At 43.3% G+C, this 24,686-nt stretch overlaps 1 protein-coding gene across 1 annotated transcript in view; it reads left to right on the top strand.

Moving 5' to 3' along the window:
• Positions 1 to 24,686, top strand: part of LRIG1 (leucine rich repeats and immunoglobulin like domains 1) — a 73,846-nt gene that overhangs the window by 23,570 nt on the left and 25,590 nt on the right. The window contains exons 4-7 of the mRNA XM_032985772.2: positions 16,517 to 16,654; positions 17,671 to 17,814; positions 20,085 to 20,228; positions 21,073 to 21,216. Coding sequence (XP_032841663.2) covers positions 16,517 to 16,654; positions 17,671 to 17,814; positions 20,085 to 20,228; positions 21,073 to 21,216 — 570 coding nt within the window. The remainder of the gene's footprint in view (positions 1 to 16,516; positions 16,655 to 17,670; positions 17,815 to 20,084; positions 20,229 to 21,072; positions 21,217 to 24,686) is intronic.

The following is a 24,686-nucleotide window of genomic DNA, read 5'->3' as shown; positions in this document are numbered from 1 at the left end:
TGTGTACTGAGAAACTAGTTTATGTTTAAGTATATAGTGTTACAGTGTATTCTTACTGCTAAAGAAAAATAAATACACTTCCTTTTTTTTTTTTCAGTGTTTAGAAATGTGTGAAGTGTGTTTACCTCACAGACCTCTGAAATAGGTTTTGTATATTGCGTGTGGTTAAGTATTTCCAAAGGGCTGTGAATGTATCATAAAAGCAAGACTTGTATATTTGTCACTCAAAACAGCCCTTTTGAATGAGTTACTTCATCTCCTACTCTTCTTAAACTGGAGAAGAGACTTTTTTTCCTTTTGGTGCTGGGAAAAGGAGATCTGCTGTACTGCTGAACTCAAATTTCCCATAAAGGTTTTTTAGTGGGCATGATTGCTTTGCATTCCCAGTTGTTGCATTTCCCATACCTGTCTCCATCACCCAAAACCTGCTTCACCCCACATGTGTGTGGACCACAGGCCAGTAATGTAGGTATGTAAGCATGTGGGAATCTGTTGGAGAGAGATTTCTCAAGGCTTTCTGCAAATCTTTGGATGTTTCAGACTGTACATGGATGCAGGCATAACATATGTATCAAACATGCTATACCCTAATATACTGCCATGAAGTTTAGTTCAATTTAATTATTCCTTGAAGAGTCAGTTTGTTTGTCTTGCACGTTGAAAATACTGCCAAAGTCGTTCATCTCAACAAGAGCAAACATAAGGGACTTGATAAGGCTTTTAATAGAACAGAAGGGAAAAATAATCTGTGTATGGGTTACCAAATAAAAACAGACGTTAAATGCAAACATCTGTTAGTGCAAACAAAAGCCAGGAAATTCATCTGGGAGGGGGAGAGACTGAATCTGGATTCATTCTGAAATTACATCGGAGTAGTTGAGAGGAGAATCTTGCCTGAAATTCCCACAGCATTTGTAATTTAGCTACAGTTCCTAGATTTGGCCATTTGGGAGTTGATGGCAGGATGTTTTCACTGACATGCTCTTGGCTGAGGATTTCCCTTCCCAATGTTCTGCTGTAAAGCAAGTGTGTTAACTATGTAGGCTCTTGAGAAGACTCTGTTACCTGATCTGGTGGGGAAGGGGAGGATGGAAGAAACCATTTATTTGCAGCAGAACTGAGCCTGTTTGTATGCAGCTTCCTCACTAACTTGTGTGGAGAGTCTCTTAGCCTCGCTACATGCCAGGTAAGGGTCAGACCTGAGCTGCAGTCAGCTCTGCATTGGTCTGTTACTATGGGTTTCTCACAAACCCCAATGCAGGTGCAAGCTCAGCCCTTACTCTGGGGCCTGTCTGCCACTGCTTCATCTACCTGCATGTGGGTAAATGCATCCTGGGGGCCTTTGGGGATGTCCATGTGGGATGATGGAGGTGGGTCCTTAGCTTCTCCCTTGGCTCCAAGGTGGCCAGCCTGATTCAGTCAGCATCCACCGATGCTGGTGCCTGTACAGGCTGTTACACATCTGTAGAGCTCATCGGAGAGCCTGCTAGCCAGACTGTGGAAGCAAGCGTGGTAAACAGAGCACGCTCTGTGCCATGTCCTTAGCTGGCTAGGAATTAAGGAAGTGAACAGATTAAACACTTAAAAATAACTTTCATTTCTTTCACTGTAAGTCTTTTAAGCCCCCAACCGTTTAGGAACAAAGGGGATAGTGACCCATGGCAGTCAGCTGTATGTTAGCAACAGGCAAAGCTGTTTGAGATGCTTTGGCCCCATGATCTTGCTCTGAATAAGCACAGATAACAAGGAAGTCAGAATAGGGATTTTTAGAGCAAAGGAGTGTGAAATAGGATTAGCTGATTCACAGAGGATGAGATGACACTCTTCTGCGTATTTACTGGGGAAGGCGAAATCAATAGGACTGCTTTGCTGCCAAACTGAGCATAAAAGTCTCTTGAAGAAAATCAATCTTCTTTAGAGGCTCATTAATGTAAAGATCAATTCACATTAAACTGTAATTAAACAGAGAAGGCTAATAGGAGAAAGGCAAGTGATATACTATGCCACAGGCAAAATATATTACATAAAATTTGAAAATTAAACATATGGAGTATTGGAAACTGGGAGTAACAGGGAACATGCTAGGTCTGCTTGAAAGGACTGGTGAGTTCAGATGTGGATTGGGGCAGTATGGTCCTCATAAAAGGGAGGACGGTCTAGTAGTCTATCTGGACATTGGGGGTAAGACAGGTCAAAGACTGCAGCCAGTAATTTCTGCATCAGGAATAAAGTTTCCATTTGAATTGCATGGTTTCTTGGAGAACTTTTCCTCTAAGTGTTGGGAATTTCATAATAATTCTGGTTAAACTAGTCATATTGTTAGTAATGTGACCCTTGTTTCTTGTCTGACTTTGGTTTTAATTTTCGTTTTATTTCATTAGACTTTTGTACTGAATTAGAGTTGACTGGTCTTGGAGATCCCTAATGTGGCAGAATTGGGATCGTACTATCGATCTTTTTCCTGGAGCTGTTGCTTCATGCTTTCTTAGTGAAGGCTTGGGAAAGCAACTGTTGCTCTAGTGAAGCAGTGAAAACAGCACTAGTGTTGTCAAATGGGGTTTGTAGACCCTCTTTCTAAAGACCCATGTGGTCCATTAGATTGTTGGAGCTGCTGTTGTGCTTTTACCCAAGACAAATGGGTCTTGCTGTGTTAGCTGAACCAATGTTAGCAGTACTGTACTCTGATCCAAGTGTGATCTAGCAAACACACCTTTCTCTCCACAACCTTTATTCCAGGAGCTGAGGTGGTGATGTTGAGATGTGTGACTCCAGTTTGTCTTTGTTTTTCAAGTTAAGATGGTGAAGACTCAGCTGAGTATCAGGAGAACTGCAGCTTCTGTTCCTGCCCATGGCAGCCTCTCAGGGTAACTCCTGTTAGAGGAAAGAGCTCAAAACTGCTGCATCTGTGCTGTTTATAGAGCAGAGCTCAAGCCTGAGCTGGTCTCTACATGAGATGTGAACTCATTTCATGTTCCTGACTAGGCCAGTGTGGTGGTCTTGACAGTTAGGAAGTTTGGGCTTAAATGAAGAATTGAGGTTTGAGCAAACATGATAGAAAGATGCAGCCTTGGAGGCCATTTGTGGCCTGGGATCCTGCTGTGCTAATTGCTGTACAAACAAAACAACTGCCTTGACCCCCAAGAGACTTAGTCTGCAAGTCATCTTTGCTGGAGTTAAAAAAGGATGATCTAACAATTAGAAATAAGGAGAATACTCTGTTAATTCCATCTGGGTCACAGCAAGTGGTTTTGTACTCATAAGCATAAAATCCAGATGACTCAGATGGAGCCGTGTGCGGGGTCCGGTTGAAGTCAGCAGGCTCTGCTTGTGTGCAGGACGTGTCTTGGGAAGCTCAGAAAGCCGCGCTGCCTGCCATGCTGCATAATTACTTGCACAAAGAAAACTTTCTCTGGGAAGTAAGGCAAAGTGATATGTACAGGTGTAGATCCATCAGTGGGAGCCAATTCACCCCCAGCCCCTGCTTGCATCAGTTCTTATGAGGTGTAATGTCTGCACAGACCAATGCTCTAGTGCTTACTCCGGCAATTCCCTTCAGTCTGGAGAGTTGCTTTCCGATGATTTGGCCCACACTACAGGCTACATTACTTGGCTTCTACTTTTGAATGTGGATATGTTGATGCGGAAAGGTGAATAGAAAGAATGCTGGCAGTCAGGCTGTTCGGTATGCAAGTAACATGCAGGCATTGGATATTGTAAAATCCACCTCTCCTATTTGTTTTGCTCAGAGTTCATAGTAAGGCTCTGGTGCGTAAAGTCTGCTATTTTTTGAGGCCAAACACTGCAAGAGCCTTTCCCAGTGGAGGAAATTCTCATTAATCATGTGCTCCCAAGCACCAGCAGAGACGCTGTTTTGACTTTTTTGGGCTGCTGGAACTGTTCTAATTATTTGCATGTCCTCTTCGAGCTTTCAGATATGATGTGAGCACATGGAAATGGCAAAGGATCTGAGGCTCTTTCAGGGAAATGAGTAATCGTTTATTCTAGAAGAGCAACAGCAGTAAAGCACATAGTCCTTAGACTCAACAAAAGAGCATCAGAAAGCAATCTGGGCATGTATAGAGCAGTGTAAAAATTGACCAGAGGAAAGATAATGAAAGTTGGTGGCAACTCACAGAATACCAGTTACCCTGTGAGGCTAGTTTATTATGTATTTACTAGTGAGGATAACTGGTTTGTGCAGCTGTGGCAGCTGCTTCTGGGAGTAGAGAATTTCTTTGAGCTGGGCTAGGTGAGTTCTGCCAGCTGAGTGCTGCCCAGCAGGCCGTGCTAGGTTAGTATTTGTTCTGGAGGAAGGAGAGGACACAAGTGGTCTTGCCAGATGGAGCACAAGGTTAGGAGTTGGAATACTGGAACAGTATCCTTTCTGTGTGTCCCACACATTCATTACACCCCAAGACCAAGGAAATTGTTTGGGCAGGCCTGCTTCCTCTGAGCTGAAGAGCAGGTATTGCCTCAGGGCAGATGTAACTCATTAATGTAAAGCACCTTCTGGTGTGTTATGTGAGGGCAGGTGCATGTCATTTGCAATGCATAAGATGGTTTCTGTGTTCTGTCCCTCTGCAGATCAAGCCTAGATTAGGTTAGTAAGGGTCACTTGTGACCATGATCTTTTGTTATGGTCAGTATGAAAAATAGCCTCATATTTGAGCCTTAGAATAGCCCAAACTTGCTACTATTAATATCTGTGGTAGAGCGACTGTCTCGTTTAATGGCATAGGGCAAATAAAGCACATGTCTACAAACACAATTCTTTTGTTAGTCTTCACAGGCTGTGGAGATTTCAAACATAAAGAACTTGAGTTGAAAGGTTTTTTTAGCATATTGGAGTTTCCTGCCTAAAAACTGCTAGTAATAGCAATTTAGTTTGCTCAGAGGTGAGTAAAAGCAGAGTTGCAGCTGCAATAAAAGCAAGTTAAATTATTTCTGGGTAGGATTCTCTACTCGCTTTTTTTTCTCCGAAAGCTTGTCTGATTCAGTTTTGTAAAATTACACAACCAGAAAACAGTATGTGATACTGTTTCTGTGCTTTCTTCCTTACCAAGATACCCAGTTAGTCCTCGTCAGTTGTGGGTTTATCCTAGTTAGACCAGTGGTGCTTGCTCAAAGCATCAAATAAATGCCTAGCAAGGAGTAAGAACAGGGTGGAAGTAGAATTGTGATTATTTTTGGTTTTTAAGGTATGCTGCCATAAAGCACTTTCAAAATATCCCCATTTTGTTAACCTTCAAGTACCCTAGAAGACTTGAGAACAGGCAGTGTCTTTTAGTTCCTCTATATATAACAAAGCTAAAACTGTTTCAGCAGAGGTGTTAGAAAACAAATCCTGCCCGTGTGGTTCAAAGCCCAGTGAGTAAAACATCAGTTTTGCCATTTACCCTCTGCTCCGTATGATGCTTAGCACTTCCATCATTGCTTCCACTGGCACTGTTAGGAATAGTGTGTAATTCAAGGTAAAGAAACACTAGTGTAAACAGTGTTCGCTAAAATGTGATCCTGCCATGTCTAGGTTGGAAAAGATTAGCAAAAGAATCTCTAGAAATTTCATTTTTAACTGAATAAAAGCTGGCTATATGCTGGATATTCTGTTATTTTTAACCCATATTATATTCCCCGATTAATTGAAGAGATGAACAATAGAGATAATGTCAAAAGTTACCTTACTCTTGCAAAAATAGTCCTGCTTGTGGGTATGCAGGGTGCAAAATCTGGTGGTTGGTTAAAGTATATGAGAAAGTGATCAGTCTCATACCTTTAGATGATATGATCACTTAAGAGGCCACTGTCCCTTTCAAGTGTCTGCATAGCTCTTGCTTGTTAACAGGATTTCCATGTGAATATTGATTGGGAATAAGTGGTTGAGTGAGTACATGTTCTGCTTGTCAAACCATTTAATGTTCAATTGCACATTAGGGAAAGTAGGAAAGGCAGCTGGAAAATGAAACAGGAGTGCAGGGGCGTACCAGTGAAGAGACAGCTGTTTTAGTGGTCAGATCTGAATAGAGAAAAATAAGTTGGGGAGAGGGGAAGAATTAAGATTTGATGGTGAAAGGAGGAATCTATAAATAGTTCACTGTTTTTAGACTTAAAGTTTTTAGACTTAAAATGTCGTCTTCTGTCCTATCTATATACTGCAGATCACATGCTGTGTGGAAGCAGTTGCTGAATGGAGGGGGTATTAGCATAAACAATGAGGGAAGGGGATTGGCTTTTCTGTAATTTTTCAGGTTTGGAAAAACAACACCTTTTGGTGGTTTTATTCAAGACTTTTTTTTTTTTTTTTTTTCCTTCCAGATTATGTTCTTGACACAGCTGTTGTTTTTTCCAAAATAACAGGAATGAAGTAGTAAATGATCTCATTAAAGAAGCTTGAAGAACTTACTGGCTAAGTGGTAGTAAATACCGCTGATTTTACAAGATCTTCTCTGGAGAAGCTTGAACAGATACTGTTTTAGACCAGCCTGGCTTAGCACAGTAGGAGCTCTACTTCAGAGCTCAAATTTTCTGTTTCCTGGATCTTTTGACACCTTGTTCTGCAGTTTACTGAAGCCATTCTTTCTACTCGACACGATTTATTAATAACAGGGTGCCTCAACTTGTGAAAAAGAGCTATTTTCCTTGCTAACTTGACCATTGCTTTTCCACATAGGAGCTATTCCTTCTTGCAGGCTGAACAGTCTCAGCTGAGCAGAGCTCACAGTCAAGTCTGCCCAGAGGCTATCCCTGTTCTGTCGACCTTGCTGACAAGACAGATAAGCCCTTTCAACAGAGCACAAGTGTGTGTCATGTTGGAACAGACTAACCAGCCAGCCTATCTACATCTCTAAAGTGTTAACAGGAGTTTGACTGGTCAGTCAAAAATGTTTCTCCAACTGCTGCTTTCTTCAAGTGGCGAGTCTTTTATCAAGTTTTGCTGCAAGTTCCATGAGACTTGGAGAGTTTGATCATCTGGAGAATAGATGTATTCAAGTGTGGTGTCCTTTATTTACCTGCCCTTAGCATCAGGGTCCCAGAACTCTTGTGCAGTTAAATCCACCTGTTTTCATTGTGCTCCTGTCAAAGGTGGGAAAAACCTGCTCCATATCATGTCTTTCAGGCACAAACAGTGCATGCTGTCAAGAAGTCTGCTTGCAATTACAGTTTGGATTAATGTCGCAGCATCATGGGCAGAGTCATTACATTTGGTTTGCACTTAAATTGCTTCTCCACTTGTGTATTTTCCCCTCCTCACTCCTGCGGAGAGACTAAAGCAAAACAAAGCCACCCACAAAACACATGCACTCACTAGGCTGTGGTGGATCTTCTTTACTTTGATCATTTATTACACAAAGAGAAACTAAAATCAGCATCAGGATTTAAGGATAAAAGTGCCTACATGCCCTGTGATCCTGGATCTTACTGGCTTTCAAATGAAAATGCTGCCCTCGTTGATTAGAAGCACAAAACTTGCCTGTGATGAAAATGAAGACAGGCTGCTGTCTCTGAGAGTGGGGCAGAGTAGCAGCCTCTGCTCTGGGATAGTTAAGTTGACATCTGGGCTGAAACTGATTCTTAGTGTCTGTTCTTCCTTGTCACAAACCTGACTCATCTTTGAGGCCAGTGGTAAGCACGTGGCGGGGGACTAGGCAGGAGCACTGATATTGAGTGGCTCCTCGTGCTGGGTGCTGTGCAAGTGTGAGGATGTAGAGAGCAGGAACTCAGCAGCAAACTGGTGGGGGTGAACTGGGCTCTTCCTTGGCTTCAAGACTGGCTTATGCGTTTAATTTGTGATTGAAAATTGAGTTTGGCTAGCATGTATCAGCTGGAGAAGCCCTCAAGGTAAAAGTGCAAGAGGAAAAGCCAATGGCAGAGCAAGAGAGTAGCAGACCAAAGATGTAAGATACAGAACACAGAAACACTGACCTGACTGTCATCTGCCAGCAACTGAATGACCCCTTTCAGATACTGATGTAGCCCTTCCTTCAAAGAGGCTTTGATCCCCACGACCCCATTCAGACAGCTGGTGCAGAGCCATATGGTTTCTTGAAATTTTGTATGAGAACCACCAGTTACCTTATATGACTCTCTTCCTTCAATTCCTGTGGGACCATTCTCATCCTCTGTAGAGTTCAGCACTCAGCAGGGCCTCTCCTCTCCTTTGCAGCCTTTCTCAGTTCTTGCTCCAGACTGAGGTCGGGGAAGGTGAGAAGATGGAGAGTGGTGAGCAATGGTTAGGACTGAGAACTGGAGGAGAAGAGGGTGAAGAGGCTAGCATAGCTATGGGTGTTCATTCACAAACTGGCTGTTTCAAAGCCAGCATTGATTATGCTTAGTGACTTAAATGTCCTCTCCTTCTCTTGTGCCAGAGAACTGCCCAAACTGTATAATAAGTTGAGCAGCCCCTGCTGAAGGTCCCCAGCCCCAACACTAGCAGCTGCATCATCCCTTTGAGGGATGCACACAGTGATTCCAAAGATAATCGGTGAGATGTTTTGAAGTAGAGCTACCCATAGGGAGATGAAAGTTGTGCTCTGGTACTGAGTTGGTAGAGGTTTAGGAAAGCTCCTTACAGAGAACTTGTGACAGTGAAAGATGCTTTGCACAGCCTTTTTAATGGATCTATGCCCTTTGTGAATGCATCATTTAAAGAGTTTCTGCAGAGTACAATCTTCATGAAACATCCAGTGTAACCCGAAGAGAGCAGAAACTCTGGTCCTCTTGGAACCACCCTGTTACTGATAAGGGGACCATGCCCATAACACACTCCTGTCTTCAGGAATCTTAATTTGCTTTGATGTTACAACAGGTGGTGTAATCTGCTGAAGAGGTAAAACAGCCTCTGTTTTAAAGATGACTAACTTCTAATCCTGCCTGTCCCACTCATTTTGTTTTGTTAATGGAGTCAAATGGCAAAGGCTTAGGAAGTTGTGTATTGCAAAAAATATCCAAAATCGTATGATGGCAAGACAAAAAAGTCTAATGAGAGTAAATGCAGATCAAAGGGAGAGAGCTTTCAAAAATTACATCACTTACCTCACTGGATCTAACACACAGCATAAGATCATGTAACAAGTCAGAAAGCTTGCATAAACTTTGCTGGTGCAAAAATATCCTAAGAGAATATGTATCTTATGGGATGTAGTGGTTTTTTTTGTTACATTAAAGTCTTTCCTTCATGCAATTCATACTGAACCTAACAAAAGACCATAATGAATGTTCATAAAATTCAGGCCCTTGCTTATGCCCAGCTGCTGGGAAATTCTGCTTCTAAAGAGTATGATGCTTGATCTCTGCCTAACTCTTATCCATGTAGCTGCCTTATGAAAGAGCTATGAGAGCATGCCTGGCAGGAGGATAACATCTGCCCATGATCAGGTACCCGGGGCCCAAGGATGCTCTGAGGCCACCCTTGGACTGCACCAGAGTCAATGGTTGCGGTCCATCAGTGTGAGAAGCAGATGACGTCTGGTCCTGTGGGTGGCCACAGAGTAGCCCTTAATAGGTGGTGAAAACATAGCCCTTGAGTCATGCTGGTCTCACATGAATAGTCCTGTTGACTGCAGTGGAACTATTTGCATTGAGTAATAGTTTGCTTGTGGGATTAAGAAGTTCATAACACATCCCTTTGCAGTATCACTGAGTTGACTTGCAGGTGGCTGCTGCTTCCAGATCCAAAGGGATGAATTTGCAAATCTCATCTCCCAGACTGCTTTCTGACTAAGCATCCATGACCTGGAACAGAGATGTAGTCACTTTGCTGAAAGGTTGCATTTTTTTCCTCCCCTCCCCTCCTCCAAAAAAACGACAACAAGAAAAACCCATACCATCAAACATGTTGATTTTGAACTCCCTGTCTTTCCCAGCCAGTATATAGCTCTGTGTAGTTTGCTTTATGCTTGTCCATTGTAAACCACCAACATGGGGGCAAGAACCTGATGCATAAAATCTCCCTGAAACATACCTGTTTTGAAGCTGGTGCACCAGCAGATGAGGAAATGTCTTTAGACTTTCTGCCATAGTTTGATCTGGTTGGACTAGCTCTCTCAGCCTATCCTTGTGCTATGCTTATATATGATCGTTTTAAGTAAAAAACAGTGTAAAATGGTCACAGATTTTGTTAGCTGCATCTTAGACCTTTTCTCTGAAGGAATGCTAGGGAGAGGGAAGATCCTGGTATAAAACCTCCGGCAGAGCATGTAAACCTTTAAGGGAAAGTTAGCATACATGTAAAAACTACAAGGGGTTTTTTGGTGGTATGTTGGGTGGCGGGGTGTTTTTTTGTGTGGCTGACCTGAAAATGCAGTGGCTGCTTGGCCTGCCTCTGCTCTGCTCTTGCTGTGTGTGCAGCCAGCACCTGAACAAACAGAGCTGTATCTGCGGCAGCCTGGGACTCTGCCAGGATTCCTCGGGGAAGGAGTGATTCAGAGCATCTGAGAAAAGTGGGGGCTGCTTCCATGCATCCTTGCTTCCTGCCTGGGCGATAACCCGTGCAGCCTTACTCTGACAGGACAGTGGGGCTGTTCCCATAAGCAAATACAGCACATGTTGTGTTGGATAAAAATGTACATTCTTGTAATGAATTGAAATCTTGAGCCTCATGTATTGTCCTGGCAAGGCTGACATGACAGTGTGAGGTGTCAGCCAGCCAGTGGGGCTTTCCTGGAGCAGTCGGGAAGCATGAGGGTTTATGTACTTCTGGCAGTTCAGTCCTTCATGGAAGGTCTCAGATGGTGTGCCACAGACTTCCAGCATGTCACCTGCGTGTTTACTTCATCTTCTGCTTCAGAGATAGCTTCACTACTCCAAGGCAGATCTTTCACAAGTTACAGTACAGAAGAGGAATTTTTCTGGAATAAAAGTCTTTGAAAGGGGAAAAAAAAAAAAATGCAAGTAAAATGTTATGTAAGAAGTTCTGTATTGATAAAATGTACAAACTTTGACTTAAAGCTGATGTCCAGGTCCCAATGACAGTGTCGTCTTCCCTTCTTTCCATACATTAATAAGAATCACTTGGGACAGATCTTCAATTATTGATTGTAATAAGGTGACCAGAACAAACAAATATTTATGTTGCTGTTGTTGTAAACACAAACACATCTTCCAGATTATTTGTTCCCCTTCATCCCTGTCAGGAGAATTTCTTGGGCATTGCATTCTACTCTGAAACGGTGTGGGTGTGTTTTTTTTTTTATTTATTTTTTTGGTGTGTAGTGAGTGATAGGCTAAAATCAGATGACAGATCATCTGAGGTGAGAGTTAAGGAACCCATGTCTTGGATCTTCATTAGTGTTTCTAGGAGGATCAGTGTTAAATCTCTGCCTTCTTTGAATTGAGAAGGTGGAGGAAGAGGAGGGCAGGTAATTCCAGGCATTGGTTAGTCACAGTATATGTGATCCGTCTCCTGTCACGGTGCCTTTGATCTAGCTCTCTTTGCATGGCCTGTCTCCGACACCAAACCTTGCCTGTCCTTCAGTAACAAACCCCGTAAGTCCTTCTGGCTCCAGCATTTAGTTTCTTAAATACTTTCCCCGTACGGAAATATTAACCAAACCCTGAACTTTTTAATCTCTGTTTCTAGTCTTGTGATCTCCCTCGTATGCTAATTTTGAAAATGTGCTGGCATATTAATAGAACCCAACCCGAGGTGCGGAGCCTCTCTTTTGAAGCTCGATTTTATTTTTGATGCCTATAACAGGTGTTGGTTTAATAGGTTTGCTGTATTATGGCTTACTTTTTTTTTTTTTTGTGAGCCTAGCCAGCTCTGTAAGCTGACACTACATGAAGGCCAAGCATGTGACTTCTCCCTGCCTTTAGCCTCACTTCACACCAAATATTTGCGCTGCAGACTCTCAGCAGCCTTAATTCAAGCTTTCTCTAAACCAGGGGGTTTTGTGCCGATTTGTATTTAAATCGAACCAACCAAAGCCCCTGCTCCATTCCCATCTGAGGGTCTGCTTTGATTTTTCCACTGTCAGCTTTCTAATGGGCAGCTGCTGAGGGGAAGTGAATGTGGCTCCAACAGCAAAGGAGCGTGTTTGCGCTGCTCTCTGCATCGATTTCACACAAGTAGTTTGAAGCCACAGTCTAAATTAAACTGATTAGTGTTCTCCAAAGGACAGGCTTGCTGTGAAGAGGAAGGTGAATTCTTCTCCTATTAGGTTTAGTGGAAAATGTTTTACAGCCTGTTTATCAAATAAATATTCACAAAGGCACTTCGAACTAGGAAACCCACTGGGATTAAAGTGTAACTTTACCTCTAAAATACAAGCTGAGATTCCTGGAAATGCTGCAAGCTTTTGACTTTGTGCCACCTGTTGTTTTCCTGCCACCCCCTTCGGCTCCCTCTTGACTTAGAGCAAACCCAAACACGCTTTGGCTTTGCTGGAACATTTTGCTTGTTTTTCTGTCTCGCAGCAGCCCGGAGGAGCACAGAGCACGCATTCGCTCCCTGACACGGTCCTCACGGGCTCGGTTCAGCAGAGAGCGGGCTGAGGTTAATCTGGATCTCCTGGAATCCTGAGGGGTCTGTTCAGGAGTGGTGCAAGGGCTAAGAGGCTGTGATTCCTGGGGGTGTGGAACTGGGGTGCGGGTTTGTTAAGCGGTGGTGGCTGGAGGGTAGCTTCCCTCAGCTCTCCTCTCTCCCTTTGCAGCTGTAGCTGGTGCTGACCTGAGGGCAAAGCAGTTCCTGAACAAGTGCCATATGTGCACAGCTCCAAGTGTGAAAGTAATCCACTGCTGATTTTGAGTTACCTTAGTTTGGCACCAAGATGTTACAGTTCAAGATCTGCGTTAGCAGCAAATGAAGTGGCTCTGGGAATGAAGTTGGGTATGAACTGGGAAGTTCAACTGTTTTAGCTGGATCCTTCCATATTCATGAGCAAACCCAAATGGACTTGTATGGCTCCTTAGTTCCTGTGATTTCTTTTTCCCTTGAGCTGCTCTCACACCAGATTCTTAGTACTCAGTGAAGGCAGACCTGCATCATCCTAGTCCGGTAGTATGTTCCCATACACATTGGTAAACCAGAGGTAGAGAGGGGTTAAGAAACTTGCCCAAGGCAGATGAGTCAATGCCAGAGCTGGGAATAGAAACTAAGACTTGGCTCCTGCTCCAGGCTCTGGTTGCACAATCACACATTGAAGCCCTGTCATCCTACACTTCTGAGGTGACACTGGCTGAAGTGAGACAGAGAAAGCTGTTTCCAGGCTGTGTTAGTGAAGGAGTGGGGCTAGGAAAAGACACCTGGAGGCAAATTGGTTGTGGAAGCACCAGTAATTTGTGCTTTAAAGCCTGGTTTCAACTATTTGTACTAAAATTTGATCTGTCACCTTTGAAGCCAAAAAAGTGTAAACGAAAGAGCAAGTTGGGAAAAATCCAGCCCTTTTCCAGTCACTGCTAAAGGGGAGAGGCAAAATCATAACATCGCTGGTCTTTTTTTTCTGTAAAACACCCTTGCAATGAGATCAGGAACAAAGGCAGACGAGCTGAAAAGATCCAAGTAATAACAGGAAGGGTTAAATCACATTTCAGCTCTTACTGAAAGAATGAAAAATAAAATGTAATCAAGCTAGTAAAAGGTTTGGACGAAGTTGCATTCATATCGCATGCTGTGTATAGGAAAAGTCAGCCGGGCTGGTTTTGTTTGAAGTGCAGTGCTTTGAGAGGGTGCAGTGCTTTGCAGCGAACTGTCTGACATTCCCCAGCTGGGACTGGCCAGGGATGGTGTTTGGAGCTGAGAGTTACATTTGGAGTCAGCCCATGTTGGAAGGAGACAGAGAGAGGGAGAGAAAGGAGCCTGTTTTTTTCCTGTGTGAAATAACGCATCCATCTAATCTGCCAGCTGTAGCACATGAAAAGCGAGAGGCAAATGGACGGAAGTCACCTGGAAACTGCGAACATGGCTCAAGCAAAACAGTTCTTTCCTTGTCCTTTTCTTCCCTTCTTAAAGTCTGTCTTCTGGGATGGGCTGGGAGATCTGGCAGGCAGATTGAATATACATTGAGCAACTAAAGCACAGAAATATTAATACTCTTAAAAAATAACGTTGGCTTCTGAAGAGCACTTTATGTCCAAATTCACTCTGTGCTCTCGGTCCCTTGCAGACTTAGCTGCCCTGTTCAGGGATTGTCAGGTAATTTATAGATTCGCCGCGTTCATTTGTACAAGCCTTCATTTCCTGTTAATTTACAGCCAGATTCATCTCAGCCATAGCAGCCTAAGATGAGATCAGAGCTGAACTCACAGCCTCTGCTTCAAGAGAGCTCCAGAAAACGTGCTTGGGGTTTGCTTTCACTTAGGTCTGTGGTGAGGTACTTTCCTGAATCAGGGTCACACACACATTTAATGAACTCTCTTTTAAGGAGGAAAAAAGATTGAAATTTTTGAACTTGCTGGTTCTACTAATTGAGTTCATTGCCAAAGAAACTAGTCCTTAGGGAAAAGAAATCCCGCTCACCCATGTGTTCAGTTTATGGAGGTCACAAAATTCTGGGTATAGTGAATTTTTCTGTATTTTAGTCTCACTATTTTATAAATTCACTGGACCTCTGTTCCATTGTGTGTATGGATGTGGAAATTCAGGTTTTTTTCCTAGCTGTGAAAGAATATTGGTCACTTGGATAGTAGCCATATCATTGCCTTTTATACAGTTTGTGGTTGTAGAGACCTGTGTGCTTCTAACCCGTGGAATACCCAGTTCAGGGGACATGTTACAAATATCCTTTGATTTTCTTGACCTTTTTTTGCATCGCATTAGCAGCACACTGCTGTAGTGGTGTAAAATTTGCCCCTAATGTTTTGTGAGCCTGCACTGAATTAATTAAGTAGCATTTAAACTCTTTAGTTAAAGCAGCATTTCTGCAAATGTTTCCCCAGTATTAGTGAGGGTCACATGGTGGCTGTTTAAAGGGTGAGTCTCCAGAAAGCAGATTGTTCTGGGAATGCAGTTTTTACCCTCTTCCTGTTACAGACACCAGCAAATGTGGTGGTGAAACAATCTGGTTTTAATAACGGGGAGGGTAAAGGAGCAGATCACAGTGCAGGGAGCAGGTCCCTTGCCATGTGCTATTGGTATTTTCTTCTGGAGGGAGAGGTTTTCTTTGAAAGGGGCTTGTCTGAAACCCTGGGAGAGCCTGAAATGGAGGTGAGGCTGGAGAAGGCTGGCTCCTAGACACCCATCAGGGTCGGTGCCTGGGAGGCTGTGGTTGGCTCATCAGTCAGGTTTTTGGTGGTTTGTGGTTTTTTTTTTGTTTTTTTTTGTTTCTTGTTTTTTTTTTTTTTGAGCTGATGCTTTGTCGGGAGAGCTGGGACGTCCTGGTTTGCATTCAGTTGTGCTTTCACTGGCTGCTGTCTCCTCTTCTGGTTACTCAGTGGGTAGCTGGCTGGATTAAGGCACAGTACTTGTCTGAACCCTCTCTACTATCTCTTATTATTCAGCAAGTTCTCAAGTGTCTGGTGAGTGTCTCTGTTTGGAGTGCCTCACTCGCAGCCTTGCCAGTAATATCACTGACTGGTCTAAATTCACATCAGGCATGTGCTCTACTTCTTGTGACTAATGCGCAATGTATTTTTTTAATTGATTACTGTTCTCTCTACTGATTCAGGCCAGAATAGGACTCAGAAGAAAGGATTTAGGGGATTTTTAATTAGACCTTGTTGAGTACAGATGAGGTCTAGAGGTATTTAACTGTTTGATGGTTGTGGAAACTGAGGACAGCTTGTAGTACCTTTTCTGAAGAAAAACATTAGATTGAATCTTTCAGGCTGGTACTGGTAAGGCAGCAAACAGATAATCGTTGCAGGGTCTGATCCTGCAGTTGGTGCTTGGGCAGAGCACTGGCACAGCAGAGTTGTCCTAATTGCACAGTGGGATAAAGGTAGCAAAAGATGAGGGAACGTTTGCCACGAACATTTGCAAGTCCTCTTACAATGTTCCTGTGCATTACAAATCATTGTAATATAGTCCGGAGCTGGGAGTTTTTGTAAAAATCCTTAGGAATTAAGGAAACAGTGTTTTGTAACTTTTGCTGAGATAATATTTACTTACCTGTTCCCTGCTCTGAAAATCCTGTCCTCTGTGTAAAACAGTCTGGTTGCTTAATCCATTGATCAGCACTCCTTGCCTGCGGGATTAAAATCTAGACCTGCAGTCCTTGCATGTAACAAATCCATTCTGAAGGAAGACCAGAGCCCAAATTACTTGTAGGAGACCAACCCCAAATTACTGGAAGAAAAATGGATGGAGTCAGTGGTTCTGTAGAAGGGAAAAGTCTTGTACCATACCAGAAACAGTGCCAGGAATACAAGTATCTGTGAGCTTGTCTCTCTAGCCATAGGAACAGCATGGGGGTTAGGGAAGGTCTCTCTGGTGTGGGTTTCTCCTTGGACAGCTGCTGAAGAAGCGCTGTAAATCGAAGCGTATGAACTCAGGAGCCAGCTTGTGGGCCTGCTGTGGCCTCAGATATTCCTTCTGTTTTTTCGAAGAGAACTAAATTGTCTCCATTTCTCCTGACTCTTTCAGGCATCATAACAGGATCCACAGCATTGAAGCAAGTCAACTGAAGCCCTACGTTACCCTGGAAACGTTGGACCTGAGTTTCAATGACATCACGGAAATCCGAAACGGCTGCTTTCCGCAGGGACTTCACATAAAGGAGCTGTGAGTTCTTCTTCTTGGGAACAGCTTTTGTTGAGTTACTACAGGAGGGAAAAGGGCCTCAAACCTTCTTCAAAAAAAGGAGAGGGAATAGACGTAAAGTATGCATAAGAGAATTAGAAGGCAGTGAATTGTCCCTACTATCAGGTTATTTTTTGAGTTCTGTCTTTCTGATGTATCTGTAAAGAATGCAGATTATTATTAATTGTGTTGCATGGGAATGTTGTAACAGAGAAAAGGTATCCTGCTTCCTTCGGTTGTGGGTGTCTTTATAGCTGGAAACCTAGAAGCCAGAAGAACTGTCTGCCGCAGACCTGTGTCCCTTCCCCAGTGGGAAGTGTATATGCCGTTTCCCCATGTGCACCTGGAAGAGGGGAGGGGGAATGACTAATGCATCATTTAAGTGGCTACTGAAGGTTAAAAACAGGAATCTCTGGCTGGCTATTTGAAGAAAACCTGGGGTTAAGCAGGGTGACAGCCTCCCAGTAGAGATGTTTGCCTGTTCAGAGAAACATAAAATAATCTGTGGTTTACGTATCTTTGAAGAGGTGCAGACAGATAATCTGCTTGCACTGATGTTTGCACCTAAGTTTCTGCCCCTGTTTGTAAGAGAATATAAGAGAGTGGTGGTGTGACTGATGTTTGCCTGTTGGCCTGTAAAACCAACCTCTGTGGCTAAGACTAGGGTACAAGTAAGAAAGATCCCTGGGACAGATGCTGTGGGAAAAACGGGGAATGAGTAAAGTCATCCTGCGCTGGAATATTCTGCAGTTTCTGGCTTCCACTCCTGATTGCCTTGCTGAGGTGGGAGGGTAGCAGGGAGCTCTTGGGAAGTGTTCAGCACTTCTCCACGTTTGTCACACGGCTCTGGGAAAGGCACTGTGCTCTCTGTGCAGCCAGAAATCCAGCTGATTTGAAGCCACCTCTGTAATTTCACCAGCCTGTCTGGAGACCAACCAAATACTGATAAAAGGAGATTTCTGACAGAGCTGTTCATTTTCTGCTGTGATTTATTGCAGTTACCTGGGGAGCAACAGAATCAGCACCCTGGAGCCTGGTGCTTTTGATAGTCTGTCACGGTCCCTGCTAACACTTCGTCTGAGTAAAAACAGGATCACTCAGCTTCCTGTCAAGGCATTCAGGCTACCCAGGCTAATACAACTGTGAGTAGAAATGTGTATTTTAATTAAGTTCAGCCACACTTTATGGAGACAAAATGTCCCTGAGGATATACACACCAAATGTCACCCTTCCTCACCTGCTATCTATAAAACGTAGAACACATTATGCAGTAGTCCTTTGCCAGCACCTAGTAAAACACACTGGGAGAGAGTCCTTTTTGTCTTGTAACTGTTGGCTTTTCAGGCTGTTCTGATCAGGTGGGAAGGGAGGGATGCCACAGCAGACATCAGCATCTTGTGCACTTGACAGCATAAGACAAATCCGTACCCTTGAAAGCTGCTGGTGTCTGTGGCACAGGAAAGGTTTGGAAGATGTTTCTGTAGTGAGTGACACCTCAGCAACAGTGTTAGTTTTTCAAGACCACACAGGTATCTTTATGTGGCAATAAAAAAGCAATGACGGAAGGTTGTTAAACTGTGCAGTGATATTTGGGCAGAGAAAATAGCACTCTACATGCACACGTTGTCCATGTCCTGCCTGCCATCCGTATGGCAGGAGCTGCATGGGGACACAAAGACATCTGCAGCTATAAATATGTGTTATGTGTAAAATAGTAGCACTAATGGTTTAGTTTTTCCCTTCTGCTGGAGAAATGGGACCAGCCTAAGGCCCATTGCAATCTTTCCATCAAATTTGATAGGCAAAAGGTCAACCTTTGTCTGTTAAAATAAAGTCCACTAAAGCTGTTGGAACTCACACCTCTAAATGGCAACCTCTTGATTGAGACACAAATCCTTAAGCCTAGATGTGTCTAAGGAATGGGTGTGCATTTGTGCTTGCATACATGTAGGATTTATAACCAGTTTGTAATTGAACAGTGTGACACAATAGCACATGCATCTTAAGTCTGTTACTTCTCCGTTGGAAGTTTCTGTCCATTGACTGAGAGCTTGTAATCCACTGTGTTCATCTGCATTATATGCAGAACTAATAAAAACAAGGGTCAACTCAACCTGTTTAGGAGCACAGTTTTCACTGAAAGTTGGAGTAATTAGTACTCTTAAAGTCAGTCTCACAGCTGGTTGTTTAACCCTATAGATAAACGTGAATGAATTGCAAGTTATACAGACTTGATGTGTTGTAGAATTTGTGTACAGTTCTTTTTGTGGCAAAGCATAGTTCACTAATAGCAGAGGAAGTACAGTAAGGCAAGAGTCTTTAGGCCTGCAAACTTTTTAATTGCTTACTTGACTTTAATTACACTTATCTTGAGTGCAAGTTCAACATTGGTTTTTAGGCAGTTAAAAAGTAAGCTTAAAGTTTCTGTGGCTTCCTCCTCTTTTCCAAAAGTTCTGATGTAACCTCCTCCATTTTCTTCATTATGAACGCTGAATAGGGAACTACCCTTAGGTTAGTCTTGTATGTGCAGAAATACATCCATTAAGAAAAAAAAAAAAGTCTGTCTTCAGCTTTAGTGCATTGCGTTGATGAAGTTTTCCACTGACTTTAGGGAATTGTGGTTTCACTTGGTATGTCTGAGTCTAGCAATCAGTAGGACTTTGATATGGGTTGGTAAAGCGTTCTGTGATGATGTTCCTATTGCTATTCAGGAAACAGGCATGCCCAAAATTTAGGAGTCCCTCCCCACCCAGGGGGAAAACTAACAAGAAAAAGAAATTTTGAATGAACCAAGTCAGACATCTTTGTATACACAAAATACTAAGACCTGCTTGTTATTGGAAACAACTTGTTTCGCTCTTTATTAGTTTCTTATAATAGGAAAAAACGTGCCGTTTATCAGGGGAACTGAAAGCTTTCCTTTGAAGCGTAGCTGTAAAATTTCCTCTTGGGTTCACAGTTCTTATGGCATCCGCTTGTTTCAGAGCACATTTTTACTGGGCGATTACAAGTCCTGTAAAAACAATGGGTTGTAAGGGAAATAATGCTGATGTTTAACTGTATGGGTTCAAATGGTGTCTCTGCTTGAGAGAAGATGAAGTGTGAAAATTGATGAAAAGGATAAATGACTTAAAAGAAATGCAGAGAGAGGAAGGATGAAGAGGAATTGCCGCAGTGTCTGTTATTTCTCTGTAGTGAAAGTCTGTCCCAGGGTGAGTTTATTTAAGCGATCACACCCAGCTGACATCCCTGGCTAGCTCTGGGATTGAAAGTTTCCGGTGCGCTTCTGCTGTCTCCTGGGAACCGTTGACAGAGGAGTTGTTGGCATTGCTGTTCCCATTGTACGCTGCACAGATGATTTCGTGAGAAAGGACTGGGTTTTAATAAACTTGCATGGCCTTGGTGATTTTAGGGAGCTGAACCGGAATCGCATCCGCCTGATTGAAGGCCTGACGTTCCAGGGACTGGACAGCTTGGAAGTCCTGAAACTCCAGCGCAACAACATAAGCAAATTGACTGATGGGGCTTTCTGGGGTCTAGCCAAGATGCAAGTTCTGTAAGTTGGAGAGATGGGCTCTTTTCCCTTAAACAGCCTAGATTTCACATGCTGTCATGTCCTCTGCATTTTAGCAAGGACTTCAGTTAGATACGTGTAGGCACCTGTGCCAGTCCTCATGCTGCTTTCTATGTCCTGCATGCACAGAGCTCTGCCATGCTACAGCAGCTTCTGTTTAGTTGACCCACAGTTTACTAAAGCTCATTGCTTTACCACACGTTCCATTTAAAAAGTCCTGTTTTTCAAGCTGTGGCGCTATTCCTTTTGAAAGTCCGACAATTTGAGCATTCAGTAAGGTCTCAATTGGTCTTTCAATAAAAGATCATCTGGCTTCTGCAGATTTTTGACTGACACATGCAAACTCTGTTGCTGACCTGATTATTCTGCCTCTTGGGATACCCAGAAACCAGTCTGGTCTCAGTGATGTGTTCTTTCCATACGAGAGAACAAATTGAATAGTCACTGCAGAGAAATGCTTGAAACTTGCAACATGATTGGCTTTGAGGTGCATTTGCAAGGTCACAGGTGATCAAAGCAGCATGCTTCTGGATGCTGCTGTCGCACAACTGAGACTGTGCAAATACAAACTTGAGTGGGATGCTTTAATCCCAGTTTACTTGTGGTGGAGCCTACCTCTGCAGTCACAGCTCATTCTGGGCATTTCCGTTGTGTTGTTCTTTAAATTCTATCCTTCACTTGCACAAGAAATGCCCACACATGCACGTATCTACATGGGTATGTAGAAAGATGTGTAGGAATGTCTAAAATCCCAATCGTTGCTGGAAGTTCTTCAGCATTTGACCAGTGCTGCTTATCTGTCAATTCTTGTGATTTTTCTCCACAGCCACCTGGAGTATAACAGCCTGACAGAAGTAAACAGTGGTTCTCTCTACGGCCTTTCATCTCTGCACCAGCTTCACCTCAGTAACAACTCCATATCTCGCATCAATCCCGATGGCTGGAGCTTCTGTCAGAAGCTGCATGAGCTGTAAGTTGGTTTGTCTTGTGGTTGGTTGGGCAGGATTTGATGCTGATGTAACATTGTCAGGAAAGGGGAGTTACATAGCTTATAGCTTCTGCTCTGTCAACATGTAGAAATGCAGGAACTGCAGCCTCCTAAGCGATGCCCTTGTTATTCATGATGTTATGACCTTCAGAGCACCTGATTAAAATACGTTTGCACCAGAAACAAAGACTAGAACCCACTAAAAGTATACAGCGCCAGAAGACCTGGAGAGTTTGTAATCTGCGGCTTGCCAAAGCCTTTTAGCTACCTCGTTACAAGGCATGCACAGCTTGCCATATGACTGTACAGCCTGAAGGAACCTTTGCTTTATACTGTGTATTTACAAAGAACAATTGAGTTTTTAACCAGCAGAGATTTGGCCCTTTAAAGGCAGTTCTCCTTGTTTCTCCTGTTTACACTTTACCCTTCCTGTAGGGCTCAGTTGTTGAAAAGTAAATACATTGACTTTGCACTCCTGAGATTTCCAGCTGTGAATACAGTCTCTTTGATAAATGAAACAAAGCCTTGCTGCTGAGGACAGCCTCATAAGGGTGTCTTTTGGGTCTGTGGCACTGCTTAATGCCTTTTTGAAGAGACACACATGAATGCTTGTGCAGTATTTACAGAAGTAGCTGTCATCCCCTGGGTGGGACTGTGGAAAGATTCACTTTTTTCTTTGAAGAACTTGACACATGTGGTTAGTGGAACTGTGATTCATTCTGCTCGGTGCTTGGAAATCTCTTGTTAAACATTGTTAGGGATTCTCCTATCCACCAAAAATCAGTATGGTAAAGCAGCTTCATACTTTCAGAGGCCTCACTCTCGACCCCTACTAAAGGTTGGTATCTGCCTACCCAGGTGTGAGTCCCTATTGTTTTGGGATGTGTATTGAGAGATCAGTGGACATGACACATGTCATTCCTTTAAGTTTAGAAGCTCTAGAATTAATATGTTACCTAGTGACCAGTTGTGAACTTCTGTTGAACCCAGATTACTCAGATGTGGATTATGGGGGGGGGGCACAAGGAAATATTTTATTTTTTGTTTTAGTTAAATACATATGTGATTGTTTGTTACCTAATTTTTCAAATTGCTGTGAAACTGCCCATGCCTAAAGGGCTCCTTTGCTTGGCGCAGTGCTGTAGACAGCTACAGTTCCTTCTTACACAGATCCTCAAGTGATGCTTTACTAGGTGAAGGCAGTGTCAATGGGGAAATCTTTAAGGTTGACAGATCAGAATTGTCATTGTGCTCTGCCTGTGGTCTGCTTAAATCTGAACCATGAAAGAAGGGGAGTCTTCTCTTTCCAAGGCACTCACAGTTGGATCCCTGGAATACCCAAATTCAGATCGCTGCACCGTGTTAGTAGCACAGCTCTGGGAGCTGTCTGCTCTCAGGGACCCAATATCTGGTGCCTGTGTTTGGAGCTTTATTTCAGCCTGGGTTCAGACGGGATGGGTTAGCTCCGTCTACATCTTGAAGAGCTAATGTCAGAACTCTTTTAGGGAGAACTATGCTTGTCTTTTCTGCCCGACACTCTCTTTGAAAACCCTCAAGGTTTAGATTGGAGGTTGCACATTGTGCTGAGTCCTTTATTTATCAGATATGGGTCGGGATTTCTTGCCAACCAGTAGTGCTGACAGTGAGCTGACCTGGCTCAGAGGCCATCGTCTGCAGAATCCCAGTGCAGGATGCGCTTGCCCTGGTGCAGAATGGGGTAGATTTGGAAAGTGCCTGGTGGTGTGAGGTGGTAGGAGCCACTGGGGTGTGCTCGGCCTGACAAACAGGATTGTGCTAGAGTGTGAGGCCAGAGACGACGTTAGCTGAGATTCAAAAGGCGATTATGTGGGTGTTAGCACACATCTCTGCAAAATATTACAAGCTCTTGCAGGTGTTGCCTTTAGGGTAAGGCTGCTGCAGGGAACCATCAGATACTCCTAACTGAAACTCCCACAGCCAAAGAGTACTTGTAGGAGAGGTCTGCTCTGAAATTGAAGGGTGAGGAAAGGAAGCACACTAGGTACATCAATACATCTAGAGTGCCTCTGTGCACTTCTTTGAATGTTTACATTTCATTCCTTATTAAAAGATCCTTGCTCACCTCCCCTATTGCTAAATCTGCTGGGTTTCAGTTATCCGAAAACACTGTGGTTGAACAGGGGATGAATTTCAAAGTCCTTGACCCTAGAGAGGTGGCCAAACCCCTGCTTATCTCTGCTAAGGAAGGAGGTGGTCACCTGAAGGATGAGTTGTCTTTCCTTCAGTTGTTCAGCGAAAGCGTGACTCTAAGGCTGTGTCCTGTAAAAGCTAACAAGGAAAGAGAGCTCTTGTCTTGCTATGGGCATGAGAAAGGGTTGATTGTATTCACCAATCAGGTGCTAAGGCATGAACATCATGGAAAAATCCACAGTGGGAGCATAGGATTTCATCAGAGGCAAATGATGACTTGGCTGCTGGGACTTTCTTTTCACTTTTTTGCTTATAGTTTGGTCAACGAGAATTAAATGTGTTAGATTTACTTGGTCCAGAACTGGCTGGCAGCAAGAGCCCCAGCTGCACAACAGGTTCCTGGTTAACCCCTTTATGGATCACTTGTGGCATGCTGCTCTGTGTGCTGTTCATCCACTTTCTCACCAGGCCAAAAGGCCTGTGTGGACAAACATTTCCACTTGTTCGTTCCAGTGATTTCTCACTGGTAGAAGATGACAAAGTCGAGGGAAGCAGCAGAGACCTGCTGACTTCTCTCAACCCAGATAATCCAAACTGCCAAGAAGGGAAACATGCTGTTTTGCAAAGTGGTCTGTCCCATTGGCAGGAAGCAGAGCCCTTGTTGAAGGAAGTCCCTGCCAGGTGCATTAGCTCCTGAAACCTTCCATATGGTTGCAGCCATTGAGAGAGTCTTCTAAATAATGCTGCTGCTGTCCGTCCGTCTTGAGGTGACGTCAGAATGAAGGAGGGAACATGCCTTCACCAGTTGTGGCAGGAACTCTTCTGCGTAGAATCAAAAGGAATGATGTTTTTTTCTCAGCCAGGTTTAGGATTACTTTTGAACACTTTTTTTTTTTTTGTAAAGCCAAATTCTTTAATCGCAGGTGAGGACATAATTTTGACCGAATGCCAGTTTTTCATAACTAATGCTACAACCTCTTTAGGAATGAAAGTATGTTATCCCATACCTTCTTCAAACTCATTAATCTCTGCTGAATTTTTTCCAAAGCTTGCCCTCTGCCCACTTACACAGCTAAAAGATAGACAGCTCATTTGCCAAGTAAATGACACTCTCAGTGCTTCGGAGTATGTGTCTGTTTTGACTTAGGTTTTGGCTTTGCAGTCACTTTCATGCAAGCTCTAGATGGATTTTTAAGCAGACTCGTTAACAGGCAGCACTAGAAGAGGAATTTGGAGGTTTGGAACTCAGTGAGATTTTTTTTTTTTTTCCTTGTTGTCTGTAC

This window comes from Tyto alba, unplaced genomic scaffold, assembly GCF_018691265.1.
Source record: "Tyto alba isolate M040663 unplaced genomic scaffold, T.alba_DEE_v4.0 Super-Scaffold_3, whole genome shotgun sequence".
In the NCBI taxonomy this organism is placed as follows: domain Eukaryota; kingdom Metazoa; phylum Chordata; class Aves; order Strigiformes; family Tytonidae; genus Tyto; species Tyto alba.
The sequence above is the reverse complement of the archived record's forward strand: the minus strand, read 5'-3'. Positions and strand labels throughout refer to the sequence as shown.